The 25,916-nt window shown below is 35.8% G+C and overlaps 1 protein-coding gene across 1 annotated transcript in view; it reads left to right on the forward strand.

Moving 5' to 3' along the window:
• LOC129032990 (uncharacterized) overlaps positions 1–25,624 on the forward strand; it is a 137,416-nt gene extending 111,792 nt beyond the window's left edge. Inside the window, exon 4 of the mRNA XM_063661426.1 lies at positions 20,807–25,624. Within this exon, the coding sequence (XP_063517496.1) occupies positions 20,807–20,812 (6 nt within the window). The 3' untranslated portion in view covers positions 20,813–25,624. The remainder of the gene's footprint in view (positions 1–20,806) is intronic.
• The last annotated feature ends 292 nt before the right edge of the window (positions 25,625–25,916 follow it).

Here is a 25,916-nt window from a genome sequence, read left to right on the forward strand (position 1 = left end):
GTTAGAGAACTGGATATGTGCAACGCGAAATTGTTTGATTCACTTTCCTAAGAATTTTAACTTCAGAACCTCACTGGAAATCATCTATCGTGCTTGGTATGCTATTTATGCTCAAGGAAACTCATATTATATTTTATCTAGGTTTCATAAACTTTTCATTTCAATTTGTTCTATATTTTAAAATGGTAGAATCTAGCACATAGCAGATTCTTGTTACATATTTACTAAGGAAATAAAAGTTACCTATAGATTGATGTTTTGGACTGACTCAGTATATGCCACCTGAGTATCACATTAAAGATGGTCTTCCCGGCCGGGCATGGTGGCTCACCCCTGTAATCCCAGCACTTTGGGAGGCCGAGGTGGGAGGATCATGAGGTCAAGAGATTGAGACCATCCTGGCCAACATGGTGAAACCCCAACTCTACTAAAAATACAAAAATTAGCTGGGCGTAGTGGTGGGCACCTATAATCCCAGCTACTCGGGAGGCTGAGGTAGGAGAACCACTTGAACCCAGGAGGCAGAGGTTTCAGTGAGCTGAGATTGCGCCATTGCACTCCAGCCTGGGAGGCAATAGCGAAACTCCATCTCAAAAAAAAAAAAAAGATGGTCTTCCTATAAGGGTCAGAATGCAATAACAGCTTTTACAGGTTTTCTTTACCAGGTTAGTACCTGTTTAGGTGAGTTACATAGTTATACTCACCAGAAAGACAAGTTGAAATATATTTTGATCAATCTTTTCAATAAAACAATCATTGTGTAGTTTAAAGTCAATAACTTTAGAAAGTGGCTTATTTTTACAAAGGCTTTTTTTTTTTTTAAGGTAGTGGTTCATATAGCATGGACTTCATTTCTCCTCTCTCTTTGTATTATATTAATATGCGTACTCTTATGTACAACTGTTAAATCCAGTTTAGTGTAAAGCTGACTCCTTACATATTTTAAAGTCAGCCTAAAATTTTCTCAGTACATGGAGAACTATAACCTAAATGGGATTGTAAGCAGACTATAACCTACTCTTGGGCCAGTCATCAAGTTTTAGCCAATCAAAGGGAACCAATTTTTCAAACCATGTTAAAATAAGGCAAACGCTGAGCTCTAATCAATCCTTCTGCTTGTCTACCTCACTTCCATTTTCTGTACATCATTTTCCTTTTTCTGTCCATGAATCTTCTTCCACTACATGGCTGCTCTGGAGTCTCTGAGCCTATTCTGGCTCAGGAGGCTGCCCAATTCATGAATTGTTCTTTGCTCAATTAAGCTCTGTTAAATTTAATTTGGCTAAGGCTTCTATTTTAACACAACTATTTCTCTGTATTAATTTATCTGTAATCATACATGTCATGAATGAACACATAATTTTATGAAACACTTTTTGTGCTCTATTATGCCATCTAGATTCTGATAGTTTATTTTCATCTGCACAAATAAGCACATACTCTTTTACACATAGCTTCAACTCATATCCTTGCCCGTCGTGTTTCTTTATCTTGAATGAATTTCAATTGGAGAAACGAAAGCTCTGAAATCTTTACTCTTTCATTTAATTTGACTTTTTAATATTTCAAACTTAAGGGTCTTTTCACTTTCTTTTGATTCACCTTTCACAATGAGTTGGCATTAGTTTTAAGATTTGAACAAACCAGTTGCCTTTTGAAATTTTTTGGTTAAACATTATTTGTAATGTCAATTGTTTTGATTAGCTTCCTCTACTATGCGTGGACGGCACCATTAGAATATTACCTACATTTCTTATCAACAAGAAGAAAATGACCTGCATGTCAACCAGTAACTATTTTGATTACCCCTCCCTGCCTTGAGGAATTGATGTTTATGGAACTTTCTGCCATTCTTTTATAGCTACCAAAGTTTTGTCTTTCATGGCGCAGTGCCTCTAAACCTAATTATGCAATCAAATATCTGTTTTAAAATGTCTTATGTATGTTAATAATGGCTGAGATTTTTTTCCTTTCCAACATTTTCTTTCCTTCTTGTTTTAATATTTATTAATCTTAAAATATTGAGGCTTTTTCTTATATATGTTTTGGCCCTAATCAATGTCCATTTAATTGACATTGAGTTTCATTTATATTTTCTTTTTCTGCTTGCTTATTGGATTCTTTCCTTTTTTCCTCTAATTACCTTTCTCCAAGCTTCCTGCTTCTTTTAGGCTTTGCTTTTTCCTCTTCCTCTAGGCTTCTTTTTGAGATGCTAGTCCGCCTATGACTGTCTGCCTTCTTTTCATCCATGAAACCTGACTTTACAATCTGCCAATCAGCCATAGCCAGAGTGCTTGCTCTGAACCAGGTTTGGACACTATTGCTTATTTCAGTGAAGAATGATCTTGCTGATTTTCATTAGACTTTTTCATACATTTCTTCCTACCCTTTGTTTTCTCATTTTCTCATTTTTCACCAACTTGAACTATCTCTTCCTTTGTCCCACTTCCATTTTTTTGTATACTCTTCTTATTTACACTAAATTGCCTGTTTCTTTTGTGTCCAGATGCCTGTAGTTCATCTTCTCCAAGAAAGATTCAAAGCAAGTTTTCCTTTCTATTTCCTGTTACGTCTTCCTTCTCTTGTCCTTTTGTTCTGTCATGCTTAGACTAGGCAGTGAGCTGGAGGGAAAGAACCGACTAGTTTGCATAACTAGAAGTATTCTGGATATTCTATAAAAAAATAAGCAAATGAAAAATTGTAGATTTTGACTAAAGGCGTGAATTGGAGAAGAAGAATGGAAGATATTCAAGGAAAAGAAGAGATAGATGTCGAAAATGTAGGTAAGTTTTATCAACTGGAGTGAAGTCCAGAGTAGAAGAGTGATGAGGAAAGTTAGTCAAAGTCTGAAATAATTGCAATTCATGATCTGGAGTGTTAATTTGACACGAGTAGCAGCTGTGAATGAGTAACAGGAACACTTGCCCATATGAAATAGGTTCTGCTTTTCTGTACTTACAGTGATTGTCATGAAGCCTAATCTGAAAAATAAAAAAAAATGGAAAGAAAAAGCAAAGTACATTGAAAATATCCTGTGGATGACTCATTAACACTATTGATTTACTTCTACTAGCCACACCCTAATTAATTTCTCCACACAGTGTCAGCACTTATTTTCATGGTTGAATTGTCTCATACATAATAGAGGACAAAATTTGACCGTTTTAAAATTAAAATTGTATAATAAAATCCCTAATGCACTATTTCACCAATGTCATTCCTGATAACTTTTGTATTCCATTCACTGGGCTATTTGGGAGAGTAATCCATCTTCTCATAATGGTTTCCATTCTGCATTTTTAACTGTTATACACGACAAGCTCTTTAGTAAAATGCACCATTGTCCTTCATATTTAAAGATGTTATTTCAAAAGCTAATATTATATTTGTACATAAGACTGATAAAACTAACAGCTTTATGTTTTCAGAAATATTTTAAGGAAAGTTTAAAATTATAATAATATCTATCTATCTATTATTTTTCATTCTCTGTGTGATATAAGCAGACTTAATTTTAATGTGGCTAAGATGGCAACAAAACACTTGCCTTTAATAATTATTTTGTACTATCAATAGCTTTCTTATATACATTTCTTAAATTCTATGAAAATTGTTTTGGTTATGGACATTACTTACATCAAATGAAGTATCATATATCTAGACATGGAGGTATAAATAGTGAGATCAACTAATAAGGATGAAATCTCTTATTTAAACAAAAAAAGAGGCAGAATTTTAAAATAAAACTCCACTTAAAATACCAAAAATCTGTGTCACAGCTCTCATTTTTTGAAACGTATTACTTCCAAATCAAAGGTGTCCTAAGCTATGGTGCTTTCTTCTCTGCTGTCTTTTCAAAGGTCAAAGTAAACTTAATATTTCACTTTAACACATACAGCAGCCACACTCTTCAGTTGCACCTTTAGGCTTCCTCTATGTTCAACAAGAGGGATGGCATCATAGGCAGAAGCTTGGTTGTTCCTCAGCTTACACCAACAGGACTTCTAAAATTCCATACTCAGGAGCGAGAGCCGCTGATGTTTCAAAGTAAGAACTGAACAGCTGGGAAAGAATAATGCACCTTGCCTGAACTCTGTTTTAAATTCCAGTCTAATATTTGGGTATTTTTTGTCCTAGCAAATAATTTGCTTTCTTGCTAACATTCATATTGTGTTGCTGGAATTAAATTGTTAATCTACAATAGTTAATTAGTGTTACTGTTAAGGAATTTTAGCCTTTATTTTTATGGTATAGTTATTCCCACAAAACAAAAATTTCTCTTAAGTTTATTGTAATTTTATATATTCCATAATAAGTTGCATATATTTGTAGAGAATACAATAGATATGCTATATATAATATGTTTTACATATTGTATATACCATATGTAATGATGTATTATACATTATATATACAATAATTTTATGCTATAGACAAAGATGTGTGTACATTTACATATAAAGAGAATTACTAATTGTAAGCATAAAGTTATTACAAATTAATCAAGTTTTTCTAACCCAATGATAAAGTACTTTGAGAACCAACAAAAAATCATAAATGTATGCCTTCACAAACCTGCCACATTTCAAATAATTTTTATCTAGGATTATAGTTTAAGGGATTGATAAACTTGGAGTCAAAATACACTGCTTTGTCTTCCAGCTCAAATCTTGTCCAGTTGTATGACCTTGGGAATATGACGGAACTGCACATATCTGGTTATTGACTTATATAATAGGCCTTTCTAGGAAAATCTTGTGAAGGTCAAATGAAGCTCTGATACATGTATTTCAAAGGACATTTAACCATCGAACAAGTGAAAGGTGTTTTAATTTTTCTGGTTTGCACATCTTATATTTTAGACTACTTTCCATTTTCTGTGTATACTCTAGACTCTCCCATAGTGGTTCTTTATTGAAATTAGCGTAACCTAATACACAACCCTATATATGAGTTTATAACTAAAGTGGAAAAAACTCCTAAAAGCCCCTAGACTCCTTCTAAAGATGTGAGATGATGGAACACAGATGTAACTCTCACTCTGAAGGTGCGGCCTGTGGGCAGTGTCCTGTTAGGCTTCTCATCTTGGGTGGGCCTCGGGCTGGGCTTTGACTTTTTGTACCTTTCAAACAGAAAGATGTCAAAATCGGTGTACCTTTATTTTAATTAATGAATGCCTTTGGAGTTTTATTGCAATTTACCTTCCTCAGTTCTAACTTAGTTGCTTTACTCAAGCTCTCATTTCTTTTTCCCAACTTCTACCTTTGTTCTGCTCTTTCTCCTGTTTTTTCATAGTTTCATTCTTTCTTAATATATATTAAGTGCATGTATGAGTTAATTCTCATGTCTTAATTAAGACGGTAAATTTTACCACAACTTTCACTATGGCCAGTGTTTGGCATTTAAGTTATTTTATTTGTTTACATCCAGTTAACAACGCGGTTTTCTTAAGTCCTCTGTTGAATCTACATCATAAAATCATGCTTTTCACTTCTTCTCTTCTCCGTTTGATCTTACTGGCACTTTCCTAATTCACACTGGCAATAATTCAAGAATGAAAAAGTTTTACCCACCTTTAGGCTTTCCCTACTTCAGCATACTCTCTGGTTTCGTGTTAAGTTTTTGTTTTTGTTTTTCTTTTCAAGAGAAAGCAGATCTGATTATTTGACTCAAATATAGATAAACCCATGATACATAGAGTAAAAAAGAAACAATAACAAAAAAGAAGTATCTCATCCTGTAATCAAAGCCATCTATCTCATACTGTGGTCATTTTCACATTTTTCTAACCCACCAGCCATAGGATCTGGGTTTGAATCTCACATGTATAATTCACTAGATGTATAAAGCTGTTAAAAATACTTGATCTCTCAATTCTGTCTCTGTAAAATGAGAATAATAACATAACCTACTTTACACAGTTGCATAAGAACTAAATTAATCAGTATTACTATATATGAGGTGTTAAGAATGTTTAGCACTGAGCAAGTATTCAATTGATTATTTACTACTAACAATAAAATCAACATTATCATTGTTATTCTATCTTTCTATATGCTCCAGCTTAAAAAAAATAGATTATTTCCAGAACATCACCTGAAACATCCTGTACTGTGACTCTGCCCATGGTATTGTTACTAGGTATCATCTTCATTAACGTCTGCTTAACCCTGTTCTGGCCATTACTAAATGAGTACTTCCTTTCAGAAAAATTTCTCAATTTCTTGGATCAGAAATCATCTCTATCCCCTATGTTCTCGTTTATAATGACAGTCATTCATTTGCTTTGTTTTGAAGTTGTTATGTGTTTGTTTCTCTGAGTAGCGGTTAAATTATTTCTTTGGAAAATATGTCAGATTGATCTTTTTAGTTCCCAGTCTTTAGTAAAGTGCTTTGAGTGAAGTAGGTGCTCCAAAAATGCTTGCCAACTTAAATTTAAAAATAAAAATATAATATAACAATTATAATCTTCAAACAAGTTTCAGACTTTCTGATTTACTATGTATTAATAGTATAAAATGGTACTATGTGTGTCTGCAACCTAAATAATCCTCCTGAAAGTAATGAGACTTTTTTCCTATATAGTTACAGAATTTCAATTTGCTCTATCTTCCATTTTAGCTGATTATGAAACAAATTTGCATGTCAGATGCCAGTTTCATACTCCAATGACTCTCCCTTTAGATTGCCTTTTATATTTTATGCAACTTTCATTCATGTGAACACCACATTAATAGAATTTAGCACTAAAGTGTGGTAATAAGTTTTTGTTCAACATCCAAACTAGTGAGGAAATGATGAACTTATTTCATAACCAGCTAAAATGTAACCAAAAGTAGGTTTCCTAATTGAGCAACATCAGGGAAACTTATTGGAAAAAGAGACAGCATTTTCACAAAGAAGTGTTAGCATGACCAAATCTATGGGCAATTCCCTGTCCTTACATATTTAAGTGGGATCATACAATTAATTTTTGCCAATGAGTATTAATTAACATCTTTGCTATTTTTGATTATGGCAATAAGCTACAAATATGTATTTTTGAAATTATTTTGTCTAAACAGTTATGAAATAGTAAGTTGGATTATGCAAGCAGCCTGAATTAGAGAGCATCATGTCATACAGGAGAATAACTCAGCCTTCATCTATTATCATCTATCAATCAATCAATTTAATCATCTTTCATCTATTCATATCATTATATATAACTCAAATTATTAAACTATGAAATATGCACACACAGAGAAATAATTTTATTGTGTTAAACACTACAATTTCAGGGTTTATTCATCACTGCCTCAGCCCAGTCTATAACTAATAATACTTACTACATAAAGAACAAAATCATTTAGTTAATAGGCATTTATTTTCACAAACAAATAACATTGCAAATAAATTCTTCCCTTTGTTATAGTCATTTTTACTTGATTGGTTAATAAAATATATTTTTAAAATAATTTACCAATTTTATTTGTGTTTAAGTCCTTTTCTTTATGTTGGCTTTCATTTCATTTAGTGAAACCACCCTTCCCCAAGCGGGTCACACAGGGCTAGGTCTATAGTATAAAACTAAAGGAATTTCTAAGGGAGGAAATACCCTATAGAATTTGCTAAATTTGTTTTTGGAGCATCTCCTCGGGTTAGGGCTTTTATTTTCCAAAATAAAGTGCATTTTAAAAAATAGATCAGTAACTTCTAAAATAATAGATTCTTAGTTAACCTTGATGACAGCTCAAATCTTTTTCCACCAGCGTTTCACCTGACATTGCTTTGCATCTACCAGGAGGTAGAAATCAGCACCTTACCTCTTTGAGTTCAATTTACCTTAAAATTGTTCTGAAATAAAGAGCATGGTAAGCAATATATACTTTACTAAAAACTTGATAAGACTGAAGAAGAGAATGTTTATTTCAGATGTCACCTTGTAAAACTTTTCTTTCCTTATGAATCTTCTTCATCCATGCTACAATGGGTGTACTGAAATTAGTACATCCTCACTTTTTCTCACACAGCCTTTGGGTGTTTAAACTTTTCTTACTTTTTTGTTCGGTCCAAAATGAATAAACTCATCCCTTATCTTGTGCAGAGAAGCTCAACAAATTTCTCTGAAACCTGGATTCCAATGGTACATGCTGAGTCTGTACCAAATACTCAACGAATTGCTTCTCTTCCTAAATAGCTGTGGTTTCTTCTCTCAGGAATGTTGCTGAACAGGAGGTTCACAGTCTCCTTTCATTTAGATGGCCTGAACTTAGACTAGTTTATCATACCCTTTCACATCCCCGAAATGTCAGTGTAACTGTTGTCTCCTCTTTTAAGATTTCTTTGAACCCTTATATCGTCCTCAGTCATATTAAGTTTCAGTGTGCATCCCACTAGATAGTACTTATCCCACAGAGTAGCAAAAATTATTCCACTCCATTGGAAACCGTAGGACACTAAGTCATGTCATGGAGTTTTTCATCCTACCAGATCATAGAAAATGAAAGACAGAAAAACAAAAACCTAAAAAGCAGCTACAGTCAATTAAGACGAAAATCAAGCATTGAGTATTGAATTTAGCAACATGGAAGGCATTCGTGATCTGAAAATCAGTAGTTTGGGTGCTGATGGGGGTAAAATTCTCAATGAATTTGATTTTATAAAGAATGAGAGGGGAGAAGAGAAATGTCTATCATTATTAAAACCTTTTAGGAGTTTACTTGCAAATTGAAATTAAAAATGGGTCATTTTATGACAGGAAAAGTGGCATTCACTAAGGGCTATATTTTTTTCTTTTAAAAGACAGGATCTCACTCTGTTGCCCAGGCTGGAGTACAGTGGCATGATCATAGTGCACTGTAGACTCTACCTCCTTGGCTCAAATGATCCTCCCTCCTCAGTCTCCTGAGCAACTTGGACTACAGGCATGTGCTACCATACCTGAGTAATTTTTTAGAACATTTTTTGTAGTAATTGGGTTCTCCATATGTGGCCCAGGCTGGTCTCAAACTCCTGGCCTCAAGTGATCCTCGGCCTCCCAAAGTGATGAAATTCTAGGCATAAGCCACCATGTCTAGCCCTAAGGCTATTTTAATATTTCATATAGTAAAAACAAAATGGATGACAAAGAAGAAAGAGTGGAAATTTGCTGGAGGAATGTCCTTGAGTAGACAGTAGTGCAAGAGCAGAATTGGCTTGAGTTAAAAGCATGCACAGCTTATTCATTCAAGCCAACGGGACAGATGGCCATGTGGTTTTAGAGAATGGAAATCTGAACTAGACTAGACAGTTCTAGTTCTCTCTCTTTTTTTTTCTTATTGTGTTTAGTGAAACAAAAACAACCGAAAATGTGGGCGTAAGACATCTAGGGGAGTAAGACACTGTAATTTCTGGGTAACATCACAAATTCACTTGAGTATGTCAATCGAGTAGGTAGTGAAATTAGTCAGTGTGGTTGTTTTCCTCTTGCCACACTCAGATGTAAGAGTGCAGCCATGACATTGCTGAAGAGCTGATTTAACTAAAGCTGTGGCCCTCTCAAGCAAGTACAGCAAAGTGAGAGAAGACATCATTGGCCTGAAGAAAGTGAGAGGTGGTAGTAATAATGCACTGTAAGCCCAGTATATTTGAAAGATGTTTGAGTTGAGATACTTCAGTGATGTAAATACTTAGATGGATTTTGGTAAGTGAGTAGTGTGCACGTAAATTGGTGTTATAGAGAGATTTATGCAAATGCCATTCTTAGCTATTTGTAATCTCTTTATATAGGGCAAGCATTGTTAAACATTTTGATTTGGTGGTATTCATTCTGTTTCAGTAATTTTCTTCACAGAATTTCAATCCTCTTCTTCCCCAAAAAAGACAAAACAAATTCTAAAAATCCCTAAGGGTTCCCTTTAGTAAGTAGTTATGTCCCAATAAGAAATATTTATGCTCTAATAACTTAGTTGACTTTTGAAAAAATAAAACATACACATTAATAATACACATACATTGTTTCATTCTTGACTATTCACAGTTGGTGACTAATGCAGTGTGGGTGCCTGTAGGGCACTGCAGAGCTCCTCAGGTTTTGGAATCATATTTGACACTGATATCTCATTGCCTATCCCACATTAATTTCAAACAGCACTCAATTTATGTCACAGAAATCACTGAAGACCCAGCTTTGCAGAGATAAGACATGACCAACAGGAACGTAGTGTGAGCTAATGTTGAGATGGTAAACTATCTGGAGCGAGTAGTCAGCTCTGTGTCTGACAGATTGGAGTTTGCTGAGATTCTGCAGGGTGTGTGAGTGTAGGGATTATAAGTATAAGATATGACCATGTGAATAAATGGCTATAGTGAAATGGCGGTCAAGCTCACTGGAAAGAGAGAAGACAGCAAGAAACTGTGCAGCCAGGGTGTGCAGAAGATTACTTAAATGTATTTTAAAATCACTAAGATAAGGCAGAAATAGAGTCTAAGAGTATAACATTGCGCTAGAAAATAAAACCACAAGATATAAGGAAAGTAACTTAATTACAATGACAACTAAGTGTAGTGGGGGATATAGTATGATGACACAGGAATAGAAGTGGGGAAATTTTAGAGAAAAGCACAGGGAGAAAGGACAAATAGTGGAAATGGGGAACAAATAAAATTTATATTTCTCATTCCAAGCCCAAATGTATGAAGTTTATAGGAAAATAAACAAAAATGAGCCATCACTTGAGTGGGCTCCAGGAAAAGTGGTGTCTTCAGAGGAAGGCCAATTTCCCAATAGAGCAAAATGTTGAGAGGAGTATTCACAGAAGACACTGAGATTCGGAAGACTTTGCATTCTAAGAGAACGTTGAGAGGGCTTAAGCACTTTTGAAAGAGGAGAGGAAGGGGACAGATGGGAATGTGCAGAGCTGATAAGGATTAGAGTCTGGGAGGTATGGCTGACTTGATTCTAGAAATGTGTATTGTAACTGACATGAACAGGAATTAATTGTCTTGGTAGATTCAAGGCAGACAGTTATTGTACAGCTGTAGGTGAAAGGAGAGATAGAAGGGTGAGTATCTGTGTCTCTCTTGATTCTTGTGTATAAAAACAGGTAGGTTCTTATTTCAGTTATACTGATTGCCCTGATGATGAAGGCAAAAGGCCCAGTGGAGACAAACATTTACAACCAGAATGAGAGTTGGTTCATCTGCTCTGTTGAAAGACAGGTTAGCTTCCACTGAGTTCATGGGCTTCCTTCTTGATGACTGTTGATAGGATTCAGCACATCTGGGAAATCAGTATGTTATTCTAATATTGATATCTCTTTTTTTTTTTAACCTTAATAGAGACAAAGCAAAGATTAAGTTAAATGTGGTCTTATTCACCTGCCTAGATTCGCTTCTGGTCATCTCTGATTTGGGTAAACTCCTAAGAGATACGGTCTTAACTTGGGGATGGTTTACTGTTGTTTCCATTTGTGGAGTCATGAATTAACTGTTAGTGGGCTGACTCTCTCTGGTCTCCATGGATGGAGGATAAATGAATCGGATAATTAACAAATAATTATTACTATAATATTCAGAATTAAAATAAATAGAATTATTTATTTAGAATAATTATTTAGAATTAAAATAAATAGAAGATAAAATCTATTCATTTTTCCAAGATGGCTGAATAGGAACAGCTCCATTCTACAGCTCCCAGCATGAGCGACACAGAAGATGGGTGATTTCTGCATTTCCAACTGAGGTACCGGGTTCATCTCACTGGGGTTTGTCGGACAGTGGGTGCAGGACAGTGGGTGCAGTGCACCAAGTGTGAGCCGAAGCAGAGTGAGGCATTGCCTCACCCGGGAAGCGCAAAGGGTCAGGGAATTCCCTTTCCTAGCCAAGCAAAGCTGTGACAGACAGCACCTGGAAAATTGAGTCACTCCCACCCTAATACTGCACTTTTACAATGGTCTTAGCAAACAGCACACGAGGAGATTGTATCCCACGCCTGGCTCAGAGGGTCCCATGCCCACAGAGCCTCGCTCATTGCTAGCACAGCAGTCTGAGATAGAACTGCAAGGCAGCAGCGAGGCTGGAGGAGGGGCACCCGCCATTGCTGAGGCTTGAGTAGGTAAACAAAGTGGCCAGGAAGCTCGAACGGGGTATAGCCCACCACAGCTCAAGGAGGCCTGCCTGCCTCTGTAGACTCCACCTCTGGGGGCAGGGCATAGCTGAACAAAAGGCAGCTGAAGCCTCTGCAGACTTAAATGTCCCTGTCTAACAGCTTTGAAGAGAGTAGTGGTTCTCCCAGCATGGAGTTTGAGATCTGAGGATGGACAGACTGCCTCCTCAAGTGGGTCCCTGACCCCCGAGTAGCCTAACTGGGAGGCACCCACCAGTAGGGGCAGACTGACACCTCACACAGCTGGGTACCCTTCTGAGATGAAACTTACAGAGGAATGATCAGGCAGCAACATTGCTGTTCAGCAATATTCACTGTTCTGCAGCCTCTGCTGCTGATACCCAGGCAAACAGGGTCTGGAGTGGACCTCCAGCAAACTCCAACAGACCTGCAGCTGAGGGTCCTGACTATTAGAAGGAAATCTAACAAACAGAAAGGACATCCACATCAAAACCCCATCTGTACGTCACCATCATCAAAGACCAAAGGTAGATAAAACCACAAAGATGGGGAGAAACCAGAGAAGAAAAACTGAAAATTCTAAAAATCAGAGTACCTCTCCCAATCCAAAGGAATGCAGCTCCTCACAAGCAATAGAACAAAGCTGGATGGAGAATGACTTTGATGAGTTGAGAGAAGAAGGCTTCAGATGACCAAACTTCTCCGAGCTAAAGGAGGAAGTTCGAACCTATTGCAAGAAGTTAAAAACCTTGAAAAAAGATTAGACAAATGGCTAAATAGCATAACCAATGTAGAGAAGTCCTTAAATGACCCTGATGGAGCTGAAAACCATAGCACAAGAACTACATGATGAATGCACAAGCTTCAGTAGCCGATTTGATCAACTGGAAGAAAGGGTATCAGTGATTGAAGAGCAAATAAATGAAATGAAGAAAGAGAAGTTTAGAGAAAAATGAATAAAAAGAAATGAACAAAGCCTCCAAGAAATATGGGACTATGTGAAAAGACCAAATCTACATCTGATTGGCGTACCTGAAAGTGAGAGGGAGAATGGAACTAAGTTGGAAAACACTCTGCAGGATATTATCCAGGAGAACTTCCCCAACCTAGCAAGGCAGGCCAACATTCAAATTCAGGAAATACAGAGAACACCACAAACATACTCCTTGAGAAGAGCAACTCCAAGACACATAATTGTCAGAATCACCAAAGTTGAAATGGAGGAAAAAATGTTAAGGGCAGCCAGAGAGGAAGTTCGGGTTACCCAAAAAGGGAAGCCTGTCAGACTAACAGCAGATCTCTCCACAGAAATTCTACAAGCCAGAAGAGAGTGGGGGCCAATATTCAACATTCTTAAAGAAAAGAATTTTCAACCCAGAAGTTCATATCCAGCCAAACTAAGCTTCATAAGTGAAGGAGAAATAAAATACTTTACAGACAAGCAAATGCTGAGAGATTTTGTCACCACCAGATCTGCCCTACAAGAGCCCCTGAAGGAAGCACTAAACATGGAAAGGAACAACCAGTACCAGCCACTGCAAAATCATGCCAAATTGTAAAGACCATCAATGCTAGGAAGAAACTGCATCAACTAAAGAGCAAAATAGCCAGCTAACATCATAATGACAGGATCAAATTCACACATAACAATATTAACTTTAAATGTAAATGGACTAAATGCTCCAATTAAAAGACACAGACTGGCAAATTGGATAAAGAGTCAAGACCCATCAGTGTGCTGTATTCAGGAAACCCATCTCACATGCAGAGACACACATAGGCTCAAAATAAAAGGATGGAGGAAGACCTACCAAGCAAATGGAAAACAAAAAAAGGCAGGGGTTGCAATCCTAGTCTCTCATAAAACAGATGTTAAACCAACAAAGATCCAAAGAGACAAAGAAGGCCATTACATAATGGTAAAGGTATCAATTCAACAAGAAGAGCTAACTATCCTAAATATATATGCACCCAATAAAGGAGCACCCAGATTCATAAAGCAAGTCCTGAGTGACCTACAAAGAGACTTAGACTCCCACACATTAATAATGGGAGACTTAACACCCCACTGTCAACATTAGACAGATCAACGAGACAGAAAGTCAACAAGGATACCCAGGAATTGAACTCAGCTCTGCACCAAGCAGATCTAATAGACATCTACAGAACTCTCCACCCCAAATCAACAGAATATACATTCTTCTTAGCACCACACTGCACCTATTCCAAAATTGACCACATAGTTGGAAGTAAAGCTCTCCTCAGCAAATGTAGAAGAACAGAAATTATAACAAACTGTCTCTCAGACCACAGTGCAATCAAACTAGAACTCAGGATTAAGAAACTCACTCAAAACCGCTCAACTACATGGAAACTGAACAACCTGCTCCTGCATGACTACTGGGTACATAACGAAATGAAGTCAGAAATAAAGATGTTCTTTGAAACCAATGAGAACAAAAACACAGTTTATCAGAATCTCTGGGACACATTCAAAGCAGTGTGTAGAGGGAAATTTATAGCACTAAATGCCCACAAGAGAAAGCAGGAAAGATCTAAAATTCACGGCCTAACATCGCAATTAAAAGAACTAGGGAAGCGAGAGCATAGACATTCAAAAGCTAGCAGAAGGCAAGAAATAACTAAGATCAGAGCAGAAATGAAGGAGATAGAGACACAAAAAACCCTTCAAAAAATCAATGAATCCAGGAGCTGGTTTTTTGAAGAGATCAACAAAGTTGATAGACCGCTAGCAAGACTAATAAAGAAGAAAAGAGAGAAGAATCAAATAGACGCAATAAGAAATGATAAAGGGGATGTCAGCACCGATCCCACAGAAATGCAAACTACCATCAGAGAATACTACAAACACCTCTACGCAAATAAACTAGAAAATCTCGAAGAAATGGATAAATTCTTGGACACATACACTCTCCCAAGACTAAACCAGGAAGAAGTTGAATCTCTGAATAGACCAATAACAGGCTCTGAAATTGAGTCAATAATCAATAGCTTACCAACCAAAAAAAGTGCAGGACCAGACAGATTCACAGCCGATTTCTACCAGAGGTACAAGGAAGAGCTGGTACCATTCCTTCTGAAACTATTCCAATCAATAGAAAAAGAGGGAATCCTCCCTGACTCATTTTGTGAGGCCAGCATCATCCTGATACCAAAGCCTGGCAGAAACACCACAAAAAAAGAGAATTTTAGACCAATATCCCTGATGAACATCGATGCAAAAATCCTCAGTAAAATACTGGCAAACCGAATCCAGCAGCACATCAAAAAGCTAATCCACCATGATCAAGTGGGCTTCATCCCTAGGATGCAAAGCTGGTTCAACATATGCAAATCAGTAAATGTAATCCAGCATATAAACAGAACCAAAGACAAAAACCACGTGATTATCTCAATACAAGCAGAAGAGGCCTTTGACAAAATTCAACAGCCCTTCATGCTAAAAACTCTCAATAAATTAGGTATTGATGAAACACATCTCAAAATAATATAAGCTGTTTATGACAAACCCACAGCTAATATCATACTGAATTGGCAAAAACTGGAAGCATTCCCTTTGAAAACTGGCACAAGACAGGGATGCCCTCTCTCACCACTCCTATTCAACATACTGTTGGAAGTTCTGGCCAGGGCAATCAGGCAGGAGAAAGAAATAAAGGGTATTCAATTAGGAAAAGAGGAAGTCAAATTGTCCCTGTTTGCAGATGACATGATTGTATATCTAGAAAACCCCATCGTCTCAGCCCAAAATCTCCTTAAGCTGATCAGCAACTTCAGCAAAGTCTCAGGATACAAAATCAATGTGCAAAAATCAAAAGCATTCTTATACACCAATAACAGACAAACAGAGAGCCAAATCATGAGTGAACTCCCATTCACAATTGCTTCAAAGAGAATCAAATACCTAGGAATCCAACTTGCAAGGGGTGTGAAGGACCTCTTCAAGGAGAATTACAAGCCACTGGTCAACAAAATAAAAGAGGATACAAACAAATGGAAGAACATTCCATGCTCATGGGTAGGAAGAATCAATATCGTGAAAATGGCCATACTGCCCAAGGTAATTTGTAGATTCAATGCCATCCCCATCAAGCTACCAATGACTTTCTTCACAGAATTGGAAAAAAACTACTTTAAAATTCATATGGAACCAAAAAAAAGAGCCCACATTGCCAAGTCAATCCTAAGCCAAAAGAACAAAGCTGGAGTCATCATGCTACCTGACTTCAAACTCTACTACATGGCTACAGTAACCAAAACAGCATGGTACTGGTACCAAAACAGAGATATAGATGAATGGAACAGAACAGAGTCCTCTGAAATAATACCACACATCTACAACTATCTGATCTTTGACAAACCTGACAAAAACAAGAAGTGGGGAAAGGATTCCCTATTTAACAATCATGCTGGGAAAACTGGGTAGCCATATGTAGAAAGCTGAAACTGGATCCCTTCCTTACACCTTATACAAAAATTAACTCAATATGGACTAAAGACTTAAATATTAGACCTAAAACCATGAAAATCTTAGAAGAAAACCTAGGCTATACCATTCAGGACATAGGTATGGGCAAAGACTTCATGTCTAAAACACCAAAAGCAATGGCAACAAAAGCCAAAATTGACAAACGGATCTAATTAAACTAAATAGCTTCTGCACAACAAAAGATACTACCATCAGAGTGAACAGGCAACCTACAGAATGGGAGAAAATTTTTGCAATATGCTCATCTGACAAAGGGCTAATATCCAGAATCTACAATGAACTCAAACAAATTTACAAGAAAAAAAAGCAAACAACCCCATCAACAAGTGGGCAAAGGATAGGAACAGATACTTCTCAAAAGAAGACATTTATGCAGCCAACAGACACATGAAAAAATGCTCCTCATCACTGGCCATCAGAGAAATGCAAATCAAAACCACAATGAGATACCATCTCAGACCAGTTAGAATGGTGATCATTAAAAAGTCAGGAAACAACAGGTGCTGGAGAGGATGTGGAGAAATAGGAAGTTTTACACTGTTGGTGGGACTGTAAACTAGTTCAACCATTGTGGAAGACAGTGTGCCGATTCCTCAGGGATCTAGAACTAGAAATACCATTTGACCCAGCCATCCCATTACTGGGTATATACCCAAAGGAATATAAATCATGCTGCTATAAAGACACATGCACATGTATGTTTATTGTGGCAATATTCACAACAGCAAAAACTTGGAACCAACCCAAATGTCCATCAATGATAGACTGGATTAAGAAAATGTGGCACATATACTCCATGGAATACTATGCAGCCATAAAAAATAATGAGTTCATGTTCTTTGTAGGGACATGGATGAAGCTGGAAACCATCATTCTCAGCAAACTATCGCAAGGACAAAAAACCGAATGCTGCATGTTCTCACTCATAGGTGGGAATTGAACAATGAGAACACTTGGACACAGGAAGGGGAATATCACACACTGAGGCCTGTTGTGGGGTCGGGGGAGAGGGGAGGGACAGCATTAATAGATAAATCTAATGCTAAATGACGAGTTAATTGAAACCTGCACCTTGTGTACATGTACCCTAGAACTTAAAGTATAACAAAAAATATATATATAAAATCTATTCATTTTTCTGTTTTTCCAGTCGACAGAGCAAATACAATCTTTTTTTAAAAAAAGTCTTGAAATTCATACTCAGGATAAGAAAAAATTATATTCTCTGCACATTTTTCAAAAACTGACACTAAAAGAAATTTTATACCTATTGTTTTTATTCCAAAATGTGTAGTGCAGAAATGAAATATGTCAGGAGTATTACTGTTAATGCTAGGCAAATAAAATAAGAGCGGCAGTGATATTCATAACAGACATATAGAAGTGTTGTGAAAAATTTTACTGCCAGCTGAGATGAGCAAAACGTAAGCATAAGGTGTAACTCACTATACCTTATTGAGGAGATGAGAGATGTGGGTTTAAGGGATTCCAGCTCAGTTTAATTCAAAAGTTCAGGATCACTTTGCATTAAATTCAGGATCCTGCTATGAAAGGCAGTACTGGGGCTTCCTTAACTATCACTATTTTAACTTTATTTTTACCTTTTCCAAACTTTCGTTTTTCTCACTTTCTGTTGCTTTCTTGTTCTTCTAATTTCTATCAATATTCTTTGCATGTGCATCATTTTATTTGTATCTTATTCATTACTCATATAGAACTTTTTAAATCTCTCACTATCATTCTTTTTTGTTTTTGTTTTTGTTTTTTTTTGGTTGTTTTTTTTTTAGAGAGAGAGATTCTTCCTCTGTCTCCCAGGCTGGTTCACTGCAACCTCCTCCTCCTGGATTCAAGTGATTCTCCTGCCTCAGCCTCCTGAGTAGCTGGGATTATAGGCAGTCGCCACCACGCCCAACTAATTTTTGTATTTTTTAGTACAGACAGGGTTTCGCCATGTTGCCCAGGCTGGTTTCGAACTCCTGACCTCAGGTTATCCATCTGCCTTGGCCTCCCAAAGTGCTGGGATTACAGGTGTGAGCCACCACACCCGGCCTATCATTTTTATCAATTATATTTCCAATGTAAAGTTGGTAAATACATGATAATGGTGTGTATTTAACTTATGCTTGCCCTGCTCTGATCTTTTGGTTTGGTTAGGAACTAAATTGATCTTTAAAGATTATGACCTACAGACTTGTGAACTTTCATAAAACTGGGAATTAAGACAAATAGGTCTGTCTAATAATATAATTAAAATAAAAATACTCGAGAACTAGTATAAAAGTACTTCCACTTTTTTCTCATAATTCACTCATTATTTTCTCATCATATTTTTCATGCATTAAGAGAAACAATAAAGAATGATAGCCCAGAAATATGATATGTAACTAGAATATAATAAACAGAAACCTAAGAAAGCTAAATTTTAGGTAAACTTTCATTTTAAGTTTAATATATTTAGTAACCATAAAAAGCAAGTAACAGCAAATGTAATAATATATATATTTTTGCACATCTATCTGTATATACATACACACATATAATACACTAGATATAATGGCAATGTAAATATCTTCAACAAATATCATCTTTTCTGGTCAAATAATTTCAGAATTATTTATGAAGCCATTAATCACAACAATTTGTATGAAGCCATTAAACACAACAGTTATCTAAAATACTTATATTTTAGTTGGTGCTAATATTGATAAAGTTTTAACAGCTTTAAATAGAAGTTTTGTCAAAATGAACAATAATATTTTAAAGTGTTCCAAAATTAAGCACTAACAAATAGACTCAGGCAGGATACTGGACATCCACTGATAAAATAAGATGTAAGTGTTATACACTACCATATAATAAACTAGAATTGTACTCTACACTGCTTTCATGTGGAATCCCTGGGTTTATAATTCCATATCTGTATATTTGTTCAGAATTGTAATGTTTACTATAAACATTATGTGCCCTCGACAATGTCTTTGAAAAATGAATAAAAAAGGAAAGATTAACAGTAACACAGAATGAAACCAATCCAAGCAGCGACTACTGTTACTGCAGTAACAGAAACAGGTTCTGTGTTGCTTAGCATTGTGTCAGTTTTATAATCCATTGGGATGTGATTTATGAGAGTCTCACAGATGAGGCAAATATACAGATTATATTGCACTATCATAATTAAGCAGTTTTTCAAAGAGCAAACACTTCATATGCATAACAATCTTACCTTATCCGCTCTTGCAGGTTTGTTGTTTTTTGTATTTATGATTATGCTTTCAAAAATACATGAAAATTTATTGTTGAAATTACAGTATTTGGCTATTCTTTCTAATACCTATCACAGCAATTATTGTATGTGACACCTGGAAGCAAAATGGCATTCTAACTATTCTATCTAATTGGAATATCATCCATTATTGATTTTGTATTCCATTTAGATGTAGCTATAGTTGACTTGAAATCTAGGAAATATAATGGAATTTATTACTATCAAAAGAGTACAACAACTTAGAAAAAAATCTTAGACAAGTAAAAGGAACAGAGTCTGCTGCCTCCCCAGTGATGATCGCTGTGATTGTGTTACAGCATGAACTGGATCATAAGAATTAATCCATGACAATGTTTGCTCCAAAAAACAGATGAAGACTCATCTACTTGTGATTCTCTTCCAATTTGGGTATTCAAACTAATACATGTTAAAATATCTAGAAAATATGATCATGAATTACTTGTGTAAGCTGACTACTATCTTTGCATAAATAACACAAAATATGTAATTGTTAGTGGTATATTTTTATGCTAAGTAACTTCAATATAATTCAAGCCCAAAGTGGATTGATTAGATAGACCTAAGTTAATAAAAATATGATAATTTGAAAATAAATTTTACTGTGAAACTTACATTTTATACTCAGATTAAATGTTGTCTTTAAAGTGGAAAATGTTCTAAAACTGATTTTCCTTAGTTAATCACTTAAGATTCTTTAGTTTTGCTTTTATTTTTGACCCACAAAATGATATTTAAGTGAGAAAGAAAACTACTCATTTAAAAAATTGTCTTCTGACTGTTACAACCATTGCAAAAGAAATAATATTTACAATTTCAAATATGTCTATACTTTTAAAATCTGTATTCATATTTATACATCTGGAAAAATAAGCTACCTTCACAGAAAACATTAATTATATGATATTTTTGGTATTTTCTACAGGATTGAGACTATATGAAGACTCTCCTACAGTTTTTGCCAACTCAGAGAATTCAAAGTGGTTCAGCCATCACACAGCACTTGGAGAAAATTTCCATTTCATCAAAAGGAAACTTCCACGATGAAATAAAAATTTTCAGTGGTGTTCATATTGAGAAATACTGCCACACTGATGTCAAATATGTTAATGTTTTCAAGTAGTCATAATGCAGTTATAATTAGCAAGAATGAATACATTCAGCTCTGGAGTCGGGCAAACCCAGAATGGCATTCAACCTCTGCCACACCCCTACTGTCATTTTGAGCAAATTTAACTCTGAGCTCAGCTTCATTTCATGTAAAATAGACACAGAATGGCTTTCAGTCACAATAATTGTTTGGAAAGATAAAGACAATAATGCCTATGAAGTACTTAGAATAATGTCTGATATAAAGTAAGTGGTCAATAGCTTTATGTGTATTGCAGTTGTCATAATCATCTTAATTGTAGTCATCATCATCTCCATTCTCATCATCACACTGCTGGGTAAGTCTCCAGCCGTTGGCTCACAACTTGCACTGATGCAATGAGATATTGCTAAAACTGTATAATGACATACTGAAAAACTCTACCAATACTCTCTAATTTACAGATTGCTTCAGTGAGTTGTGTACATGTAGTTATAAGAAATGGATAATGTAGCCACAATGGTCTGACAACATAAAGCCTCATTTTTATCATTCAGGTTGACTTCGAATGAATCCCAGGCTGTTGTCACTACTCTGGGTCCCTTTGTCTGCTTGTTTTCTCCTTTAGTGTGTGGTTGTTTTCCTCATGAGTGCAATGTGGCTGTAGCCCTTCCCAGCCTCAATCCGTGTCACAGATAGAAAGAATAGGGAAGACCAAAGGTACGGAGACACAAAGAGGAAAATCCTGTAAGCCAACCCAGTCTGTCTCTGTCATCAGCTTGGCTGAGAGCATCGCCAGGGATTTCTGCTTACAACTTAACAGACCAAGGTCATGTGACCAATCCAGCTATAATGAAGTCTTAGAAGCTGACAATAGAGCTTTCAGCCTCTGCGAAGGAATGCCTTTTGAGAGGTAATCTAATGTCTGTAGCCAGAGAAGAGAGCAAGAGAATAAGAGTAGTGCCATATAAAATAGAAATCTTTCAGTCCATGGGTCTTCTTAATATCTGTACAGAATTATTTCAGCTCCTAAAAGTATTTTTCTGCACTGAAAGTGAACCACCTACTTTGAGTGGGCAGGTAGTAAGAACAGACTGAGGCAGGGATAGAGATTTTTGCCTTCAGAAGAAACTGTGAAACAACAAAATATTTAACATTAATCAGAGTTCTACATGCTGCAGCTTGAAAATGTAAGTAGTCAAGTAAGCTAGTTATCTGGAGACAGGGCTTTGCTATGGCCTAACTTTTGCTGAAATGGTTCATTTACCCCAGTGTAGAGATGAAACAAAGGCCTCTTTCCAACATCCCTAGTTAAACAGAACACCTAGAATTTTCTGAAGTTCTAGGAATTCTGGAGTCAGCCCTACCAAGCATACCATACTTTAGGGGGGAAAAAAGAGATAAAGATAATAGTATTTGAGACTGGTGATGGATCAGACATTTCTATGAACACAAATGAAATGGTCCGTGTGAAAATTCCCACAACTGGAATAGTAAGTAAAACTACATGCAGCTCCTAGATAGCATATTCAACCATTAGAGTGATGATATTGTAGGCTTGGTGAACAGGAAGCAGTTAAAAAGAATTACAAAAATACATCCTACTCCTCAGGGGAATCTGATCTCATTCCCCTCACAAGTTTGGGAGAGAGGATTTTGATTATTTAATTTCCATTACTAGTAGCTGTTTTAGGCTTAACACTTAAAAATTGATAATGAGGTATTAAAGGAAGGCAGGTAAGACTGGGGTAAAACAAGAGTAGGTGTGAGTGAATTTCTAGGAGAAGTTTGCTCAGGGTAAAGAAAGATCTACATGAATATATAATCTGTGATGTCTGTTTCCCCTGGACACATTTGTTTCTGGATATGATATATAATAAAGCTGCATACCTCTTGTTACCAAGAGGGAAACTAGGCTGACATAAAATCTTATCTACCAAATGTGGTTAAGAGAAAAGAAAGTAAATTTTTATGATGCCATTAAGCTCCAAATCTGGTCAATCATGAGAGTTCACTATCACTGAATTTCCCTTCATATAGGACACACTTCTTTACTATTTAAGCTACCTAAGGTTTTGTTTGTTTTTGTTATTTGCCTCCAAAGATACATAAACTAATACAACATGTTTGTGAAATATAAAGGAATATGATGAACAATAAAGACCAAACAGGTATTAAGTCCGAATTTAGGATTATTTTACAGGTTAAATTTTTAATAACCAAATTCCTTTTCTAAAATATTAATGGGGGAAGGTATAAACCACGGTTGTCTAGAACACTATTTATTTTATAGTTAATTTTTTTGAGATAATTATAGACTCACATGAAATCATAACATATAAAATGGAAATCCCATATGCCCTTAACCCAGCTTCTCCTAATGGTTAACATCCAGCAAAACTACAGTATTCTACTCACAACCGTGATATTCATATTGATACAATACATTATTATTAAGATTTCCTCAGTTTTACCCATACTCATTTGTGTTGTGTGTGTATGGATTTCAATTTTATCTCATGTGTAGGTTCATGTATCCACTACCACAGTCAAGATACAGAACAGTTTCATCACGACAAGACTCTCCTGTTGCCTTTTTAATATCCACCTGTCTCAGGCACCATCCCCTTCCCTCCACCACACCCTAATTGCTGGCAACTGTTAATTAATTTTGACTTTTCGAAACATCCTGTACATGAAATCAACCTGTATGTAACCTTTCGAGATTGTTTCTTTCTTTCAGATTTACCCAAGTTGTCGGATGTGTCATTGTGTTTTTGTTTGTTTTAATTGCTGTGTAGTTATTCTATAAGACGGATGTACCATCTATAAGATGGTTTGTTTACCACTTCTCCTCTACCTATTAAATGACATCTGGATTGTTTCCAGGGTAGACTGTTATGATTAAAGCTACAACATGTATTTTTGTTTAGGGTTTAGTATAATTTTTATTTCTATGAGACAAATGGCAATAGTACTCCTTTATTATTCTTTAAATGGCCACAAGATAAGAATGAAATCCCCCTTTTCATTCTTGATATTGATAATTTGTGTCTTCTCTATTTTTATTTTTGTCTGGACTCCTAGAGGTTTGTCATTTTATTGACTTTTTAAAAATAACAAGATATTTGTTTTATTTTCTTTATTGTTATTTTTAAAATTTCATTGATTCCTGCTGTAGTGTATACTTTTTTTCCTTCTGCATAGATTTGGTTTTTTGCATTTTTTTCTTTAGGATTTTAAGGGAGAGCATAAATTACTAATTTGAAACTTTTCCTCATTTCTATTGCAAGCATTTAATGCTATGAACCCAATACTGCCGTAAATACATTACACATATTTTAAAATGTGGTAGTTTTAATTTAATTAATATACATACACACATATAATTTGCTTTCATGCCTTTCTCTTAGACCCATGGGTTATTCACAAGCATATTATTTTGATTTCCTCATATTCAGATATTTTACTGTAGCCTTTCTGTTACTTCATGGTCAGAGAATATTATCTGTGTGATTCCAGTTTTTAAAAATTTTCTGAAGTTTCTTTTATGTCCCAGGCTGCAGTCTATACTGATGAATATTCCATGGATACTTGTAAAAACAAAACCTTCATTCTTCTGTTGAGAGGAATGCTCTACATAGGTCAATTAGATCCTGTTGGTTGATTGTGTTGTTCATATATTCTAAATATTTGGAGATTTTTCTGTCTAGTAGTTTTATCGGTTGCTGAGAGGAGACTGTTGAAGTTTCAAACTATAATTGTGAATTTTACTATTTCTCCTTTCAGGTCTATCAGTGTTTGTTTCATATATTGGGGTTTTGTTGTTACATATGTACATATCTCAATAGTTATGTCTTCCTGATGGGTTCATCCTTGAATCTTTATATAATGTTCCCCTTTTTCTCCAGTAATTTTTTCTTTTACTATCTTTAATGTTCCCCTTTTTCTCCAGTAATTTTTTCTTTTACTATCTTCTACTTAATTAAATAAAGATGTAACAACTCCTGCGTTTTTAACTAATATTTGCATTCACATTTTAAGTTTAAATCTTTCAACCTGTATTTCATTGAATTTGAATTTGATGTGTTTCTTATAAATGGCACATAGTTGGGTTAGGTTTTTTAATTTACTTTTTTTTTTTTTTACATGGATTCTGGCTCTGTCGCCCAGGCTGGAGTGCAGTGGCACAATCTTGGCTCACTGCAACCTCCACCTCCTGGGTTCACGCCATTCTCCTGCCTCAGCCTCCCAAGTAGCTGGGACTACAGGAGCCCACCACCATGCCCGGCTAATTTTTGTATTTTTAGTAGAGATGAAGTTTCACCACGTTGACTAGGTTGATCTCGAATTCCTGACCTCTGGTGATCTTCCTGCTTCGGCCTCCCAAAGTACTGGGATTACAGGCATGAGCCACCGCGCCTGGCCCAGCCCCTGTCTTTTGATTGGTACATTTAGAGCTCTGATATTTAAGGTAATTATTGTGATGTTAGAGCTCTGCCACTTTAGTTACTCTTTTGTTTTCTCTGGTTATGCTTTGTTATTTGTATTTTCTTCCTGTGGGTATTATTTTGAGTTTCATATAGATTTACTTATCATGTTTTTGAATGTGTCTTTTTGTAATTTTTAAAATAAAAATCTGAAAGTTCCAAACCACCTTTCTGAGATCATGCTTACTAATATAGGAAAATATAATTCAGCAACCTCAAGAAATCAAGAATCCAATTTTCAAAATGTTACTCACTCTATCTTGAGGTCATAGGTTGTTCCTGAGCCTAACCCTCACTATTCAAAGATAATGTACACAGGCGACTGTGGGCACATATAGTTTCACAACTCCTGCAAATTCTTCTCTAGACTACTCACTAAACTTAGTAAAAGGGCAAGATATTACCCTTTTAGATATATAATGATAATAATTTGTCATTTTTCTTCCATTGGTCAA

This window comes from Pongo pygmaeus, chromosome 2 (assembly GCF_028885625.2).
Source record: "Pongo pygmaeus isolate AG05252 chromosome 2, NHGRI_mPonPyg2-v2.0_pri, whole genome shotgun sequence".
NCBI classification, from domain to species: Eukaryota; Metazoa; Chordata; class Mammalia; order Primates; family Hominidae; genus Pongo; species Pongo pygmaeus.